Source organism: Arachis ipaensis, chromosome B06, assembly GCF_000816755.2.
Source record: "Arachis ipaensis cultivar K30076 chromosome B06, Araip1.1, whole genome shotgun sequence".
Taxonomy (NCBI): Eukaryota; Viridiplantae; Streptophyta; class Magnoliopsida; order Fabales; family Fabaceae; genus Arachis; species Arachis ipaensis.
In genome coordinates this window covers 132,204,509-132,211,873 of record NC_029790.2, presented here as the reverse complement: position 1 = coordinate 132,211,873, position 7,365 = coordinate 132,204,509, and the positions used below count along the sequence as shown (strand labels likewise).

Sequence of the window (7,365 nt, the reverse complement as noted above, 5' to 3'; positions counted from 1 at the left end):
AAATTTGTTTAATTAAATTCATCTTTAAAGATTTTTAAATTAATTATGTTAGTTTTTCTGTCATTTTATTTATTAATAGTGTCAAAATTTGTTAATGTGATATATTAAGTGATATTCCAATATACACCTAAAAATCTTAATTGACTATTAACATGATTAGTTTATAAAATTAGATAAATCAACCTTAAATTGAGGAATTTCAATGTCTCAAGTTCTCCTCACAATTAGATTTTAATTTGATATAATTTTATAAATTTATTATATTAATAATCAATTAAGACTCTTATGTGTATATTAGAGTGTTACTTAATATATCACATTAACAAATTTTAACACCATCAACAAACAAAATAATAGAAGAACTAACATAAATAATTTAAAATTTTTATAAGATAAATCTTTCGAAAACCAATTTAAAAAACAAATGATCTTTTAAAAACTAATTTAACCACTTACTCCCCATTAGCTATTACATTGTCAACAAACATCAACTTATAAACTTCGTGATAGACTTTCACTTTTAAGTTTTGTGCTTTTTTACCTTCTACCACTAAGACACAGTTATATATAGACTTCTTCTAAGTATTATTTATATCAGAAAATAAAATTTACACAAATATCTCTATTAATGTGATTTTTTTTATCAAATTAAATATTAATATTACAAAAGAAATTAACTAATTAATATGCATGTATATTAAATAAATTAACTCTTTTAAATACATATAGATTTTTTTATAAGCAAACCATACATAAATATAACAAAATGGATTAATTATCCATAAACTAGTAAATTTTACAACAAAGCTCAACGATTCATCAATTTTCGTGATTTGGGAAGTTCGAACTTAGGACCTTAGTTATGGGCTTGGGTTATATTTTATTGGGCTTAGTAGTGGCTAAAAACTGAAGGTGAAACAGTCACTAGGGTTTCGGAGTGCAGCAACATCTTGTACTCCAAAATTTGTTCTTCGTCTTTGTCGCTTCTCTACTCAACTCTTCACTATGAGCAGATCAGGGCAGCCACCGGATTTGAAGAAGTAAGCATTACTAAATCATATTCACTTCATTTCATCTTTCAATTTCTTAATTTTCTTCAGAATCTGATGCAATGAGCAATATTAACCTAAATTTATTTTTCCTTCTTTATCCCTCTTTGCGATGCTGCAGGTACATGGACAAGAAGCTTCAGAGTAAGTTGGATTCTCTCTTATTCTTAATTTTCTGAAGTTTGGTTTTTTTCCCTTAATAATGTTGTATATCAATAATAACTGTGCATACATCATATGAGATAGACATTTGAATTTTGAACCTTATAGTTTTTAGGGTTTTTTTTTTGTTTATGTTTGAAAACAAGTGTTAGCTGTTGTAGGAGAGAAGCAATAATACTGAAAATTAATAGTTTTTATTATCTGCTTGCAGTTAAGCTTAATGCAAACAGGATGATTGTTGGTACCCTCAGGGGTTTTGACCAGTTTATGAACTTAGTTGTTGACAACACTGTTGAAGTCAATGGCAATGAAAAGAATGAAATAGGGATGGTGGTGAGTTCTGTCTTCCATTTCATTTTCTATAATTTAATTTGCCAACCAGGAACATGAACATTTTTAGAGGGAATAGAGTACAAGTTAACCCAGATTTTGTTTTTAAAATTGATGATGCAGGTAATTAGAGGAAACAGTGTGGTTACTGTTGAAGCACTTGAACCTGTCAACAGGGGCTGACTTCTGTTTTATTGTAATATTTCTCAGTATATTTCAATGTTTGAATTGGTGTGTATTTTGAACATTCTAGATGGTTTAGTTCTGAGAGTAACATGGAATTGTGGATCTTAAGGTCATTTGGCCATTACTTTGGGGTTCATTTCCTTTCTTCCTGGTCCATTTGTTAGTGTAGCTTACTGTGCATACCACTATGGTTTTTTAATGGGATGGCACTGACCTTGCCAAATTGAAATTATGTCGATAGAATTATAATCTTTTCTCCCGTTATATGTATTGTTATGATTTAATAATACTTTGATGGTTCTCTGTGCTCAAAACTTGCTTTTGGGATAAATAAGGGGGCAAAATGCCTAACCACCGCACAAGGATGCCATTAAAGAAAGATTACGTGTTACAGAAAATAAAGCAGTGTAGAAAGAGAATTAGCTGTAGGGGGCAAATGATGAAACCTCAGGAAGTGAGGGACCATGCTTACCGAGCTCTGAACACGGGGATTATTAGGTACTTGAGTCATGTATTTGTTTTGTTTCATTCCGTATGTTTGAGAGGTTTTTGTTGTTGCTGAACTAATAAGCCAATTTTTTGGTAATCTGGTTTTGTCTATCTAGGGTACCCCACTTGGCTTATGTTCTCTTGCTACTTGTCCATAAATGATAGAACTGAGATTCTAAGTCATAAGATGAGATGTGTTGTATTCAAACCTCAATGACGTTGTAAAAAGGGATGGGATTAAAAAAAATCAAACAGATTTAATCATGAATGGAATGAAGTTTAAGGAAAAGAATAGCAGGTCTAGAATAAGATAAGAGTGTGATTTGATGTGAAGAAGAAATAAAACTGAGATGTCAGTATATTAAGATATATAGCACTTGTTTTTGTTGGCCGAGCCTCTAATTGCTTTTGAAAGAACTTTGATTGCATCCAAGACCTCCTCATGACTTGATATGACTATGGGATCCACTTGGTTTTGTGGTTATTGGTTAATATACAAGTATGATACACTGCTATTCCTTAATGGGGTGATATGAAATAAGGCAGTAATTTACACATGAGAAGTAAGTGCTATTAGGTAGATGGTTATCATGGGATACGTTTTCTGTTCCTTTAGCAATGAGTTAATAGTCAAATTAGTCTCTAAAAGATGAGACATTCTTTAAATTTATTTCTAAAACATTTTTTTAATCAAATTGATTTTTCAAAGATTATGAATTAATCATATTTATCCTGCGGTGACTTCATTAACAAATTTTGTCAACAATTGATGATATGAAACGTTAATTGACAACATATATAATACTTGACATGTCTAATTGGACATTGACTAGATATATTCATGAAAATTTATTAATTTAATTCTTTTTTTTCCAATTACACAAACTGTATTTGCAATGACCTAGCAACTAAATTGATAGATTTTCAAAAACAGATTTGTTCAACATCTAATTGGACATGTTAGGTATTATGTATGTTATCAGTTAATATTCTACGTCATTAATTCTTGACAAATATTATTAATGAAGTCACTGAAGAACAAATATAATTATTTCGTAAATTTTGAAAGATCAATTTAATTGAAATATATCTTTTAAAAACAAATCTAAAAAAAGTCCCATATTTTAAAGATTAATTTCACTATTAACCTTTTAATCAATATGAGCTCATGTATTCTCTTTTCTATCTAGAATAATTTTTTTTCTCAATAGGCTTTTTTTTCATCATCTCAATAGACTTTTTCTTTAGAGTTTTTTTTTTTAATGATATTCTTTAGAGGTTTTGATGAGACATTTTTTTGGACAAGAGATGAGATTTTTGAATCTTGATAATATTTTTTTTTCTTATTAGCTTACCCAATTTGACTTTAAGCCGATCGTTATTTTATTAAAACATATCTCATATCAATATATACTTCTTTTTTTTTTTTGGTCAAAATATCTATATATTCTTCTAAACATAATAATAATCAATTAATTTTCGTTAATTTAAAAATATAAACAAATGAGATAAGCACTTTGGAGTTTAGATCCGATACTAGGGTCCAGTTTGGGTAACCAACTTAATTAAACTCTTTTTGATAAAATAACTTAAACAATAAATGACTCTGTTAAAAGTAACTTATAAATAAGTTATTTTGTATTTGAATTTTTAACTCTAAAAGTGCTTATTTTATAGAAATGTAATGAAAAATAGAAGTATTATGAAAAAAGTCATTTTTTTTAACTTCTCTATAAGTTCCAAAATAGCTTCTTAGAAAGTTACAATTTGATTTTGAAATTTGCACCAGACATTAATACTACTACTTTTCATAAGTCAAATTAAAAAAAACTACTTCTAGAGTTTCCAAACGGCCCTAGGTGATTGTCTCCTCAAGCTTATGTAAACGAGAGAGGAGATATTATAATCATATTAGCTCTTTTATAACATACAGTATACAAGACAACAATCTTATTTATAGCTATGCTAAGATTGTGATGCATCATATTGCTGCCGTGATGAAATATAAATCAAAAGAAATGCAACCTCACGGGAAAATCTCACGAGCTTGTCATGTTTTAATTTTTTAAACTACCCGCAAGGTCATATGAGACTTTTAGCATCTGAGGATCCATGTCCATGAATGTACTCAAAGCTTATAAACCAAGTCAATTACCACAATGCTTCATAATATCTAAATTAAAATGAAAACGAGAGAGAATTGACATGTAAATATTGGAATCCTAGGCAAAAATAGAAGTTTATCCAAAAACAAGATAAAAGAGAAACATTTTTTTCTTAATTATTCAGACTACTATAGCCTCCTACAAACCTTGGCCAATCCAGGTGATTCCAAGAGTATGTTACATTTATCGTAAATAACAAAGCAAGCCTCGTCCTTCTCTATTTAAATTTCATCCAAAACACACTAGGATGAACAAGAGATTTCTCATCAACGCAAATTAAGACCCCCACCTGAATACTCCACTTCCTGTAGATAAGCAAAAGCAAGGTTATAATAGGCACACAGAACAAAGAATACTGAATACATAGAATAGCATCACAACGATGAACATGACGCAACTAAATCACCAGGTCCTTAAATCACAAAAGATTGGAATCAGGAGAGTATCAATCATCATAGATCTATTTTCAACATCAATAATCACATTTTAAATTGAAAAAATATCAATATCCAGTTTTACAAAGTGAATTTAAAAGAGCATGTAGAATCTAATAGCATTGTGATTCGCAACAACCCTTTCATCATAGAATCTGTTTCGTTTCATCTTTTGTTTTTTTAAATCCAATCTACAGTTTTTGTATAATGATGATGTTAATATCGACACCACAGAAAGACTTGGAAGAATAACTTAGTTAATCCTGATAACAGTTTCAGCCTATAAAAGGAAAACTGACTGAATTTGTAGAATCAAGAAGCATGTGAGAAGAGAAGAGAAGAGAAGAATGAAGGAACCAGCAAATTTATAATTTAACAAAATTCATTACCAGCACTCTAACAAACACAATAGAATGGGTCCAAGGAAATGAATCAGTTTCTATAATTAAACCTTGAACAGAGAAAGATAACACGCCTATCTTTTTAGGCTATCGTTTTAAGATGGCTCAACACATAACCAGACCAAATATAACATGCAGTTACATTATTGAAGTTATGAATCCAACCTGAGCAGGAGGTAAGGATGAGACCCAGTCTGATGTGTGCGTAGGAAGAAGCCCCAATGCATTGAGCTGCAGTGTGAAACATTCAGATATGAATTTTAAACTTTTAAAGTATAAATTACAAGATCTTTTAAAGTACAAACCTTCCAAACACCTAGTGCCAAGCCACCCAAATTAAGGGCTATGAATAACAACTTAGGTCCAAGAAGCTCCACTCTACTGTCTTTGTAAGGCTCAAAAACTGCACAAAATAGAAAGAAATATTAACAATTCTAACAAAAATAAGTTTACAGTAGACGGAAACAAAAACATAATACAAATCAAACTCACTAATCTGAAAATAGAAAATATTATAGAAATGTAATGAGAAGAAAAAAAAAATTAAGAGAATTATCATCAATTCGAGAAGAAAATGACTTCTAATTAGGGCTTTTAAATTAGACCATGACTGGTTAAGTTTGAGGAAAGACCAGATAAGAGAAGACTAAATCAATCACGAAGGCAACAACAAAATATCAAATCACCAGAGATAGGGAACAGGATCTATAGGGTCAAATATTCAGCAAATGCATTTCCAACTACAACTCAGTCTACTAGTTTCAGATATAAATTACTATGGACTATGGTTGGTTAAATTTATTCCTTGCAAACATTTCCATCATCAAATGATATGATGAATAGATAATCCTTTAAGTGAAAACAATATGCACATTTACTGCTAATAATTAGCAACATGCATAAGAATTAGGAAAGTGAAACAAAAGGATACAGTACACAAACGGAACAATGCATTATAAAAATGATACTGATATACCCTATCATGACTGGAGAAAATTATCAATCCACATAAGAGGAGGAGGGGAATAATACACATAATGGAATTCTAATACAATGCTCTAATCAGAGTCAGTAGTTACAAAAGTTCTCTGTTATTGTAGTTAGATAGGCATCACGTACAACCATGGTTTTAAATTGCAGTTGACGACCACAATTGCAGGTGCAACATTACAGTAGCAATACTCTCCACATCTGCGTTGCAGCAGTTTTTTTCCGCAACTTTTGGCATCACGGTGCAACTGCAACCAGAGTCACAGCTAAAAGCATGCACTAAACCAACACATGCTTTACATCATACAGGGTTCAATTCAAGGATCTGAATCTTACTCTTGCCAACGCTTTGCAAGGCACTGATAGGCTGCCAAAGAGCTGAGAAGGTGATACCAATGCTGAACAGGTGCACTGTACTTCCAGCCATCCACATCATAAACCCCATCATTAGCAAGTTCTTGAAAGGGGCTTGTGCTACTTCCCAAGCTTTCTGTCATGTTCCCAAAATGTAAAACTTTTTTTTAAAAAGGATCTATAACTTCCACGCCCTATCAAATTCTTAAACAGTAATTCAATCGTAAACTACTTCCACAATTAGAATATGCAATACTATTTCAAATTGAATGTTGATCCAGATCCAATAGCATAGTATAAGCAATAGTTAAAGTAAATAAGTTCTTAGCAACCAAATTATTACCCTAAATTGAAAATTAAAATGCTAAAAAGAGGCGAACCTGTGATTTCCAGTTTGATTCAGCATCCTTCTTCTGGCGACTGAGGGTTGAATCGTCCTACGAATTTTTTTTTTTTTCAGAAGATTGCGTTCTTAATTTTTAAAATTAATGTCAAAAAAAAAAAGAGTACCTGATCGATGGAAGCACGAGAGAAACCGGGAGGATCAGGAACGTCGCGAGAGGAAGGAGAGGTTGAATTGTCGGAGAAGTCAACGGCCCATCTCCGAGCATTGGATCCCATGACTCCCTTTCCTTTATCCATTCGATGATTCACTGATTCAGTGGTTTTAGTAAAGAAGAGAATGGAGGACCTTTCTCGATGATTGATTAGGGCTTCCAACCCAAATTTCAATCTTCAATTACTGAAGGCTACTCCTTATTACTAGCTACTAATTCTTATTATTATTTCCATAATACTAATTCTG

General features: G+C 31.2%; 2 protein-coding genes across 2 annotated transcripts; one reads left to right on the top strand and one right to left on the bottom strand.

Annotated features, from left to right (window-relative positions):
* On the top strand, positions 939-2,016 carry LOC107605455 (probable small nuclear ribonucleoprotein G; the record flags this gene model as incomplete). The annotated part of the gene is given in 4 exon segments (XM_016307340.2): positions 939-1,040; positions 1,171-1,193; positions 1,423-1,544; positions 1,665-2,016. Coding segments are annotated over 4 exon segments (240 nt in total). The 3' UTR covers positions 1,725-2,016.
* On the bottom strand, positions 4,342-7,340 carry LOC107605454 (ER membrane protein complex subunit 4). Its single transcript, XM_016307339.2, has 6 exons — positions 7,071-7,340; positions 6,941-6,997; positions 6,543-6,696; positions 5,522-5,619; positions 5,382-5,447; positions 4,342-4,686 (listed from the first exon to the last, which is right to left on the bottom strand). The coding sequence occupies exons 1-6, from the start codon at positions 7,200-7,202 to the stop codon at positions 4,648-4,650; spliced, it is 546 nt and encodes a 181-aa protein (XP_016162825.1). The 5' UTR covers positions 7,203-7,340; the 3' UTR covers positions 4,342-4,647.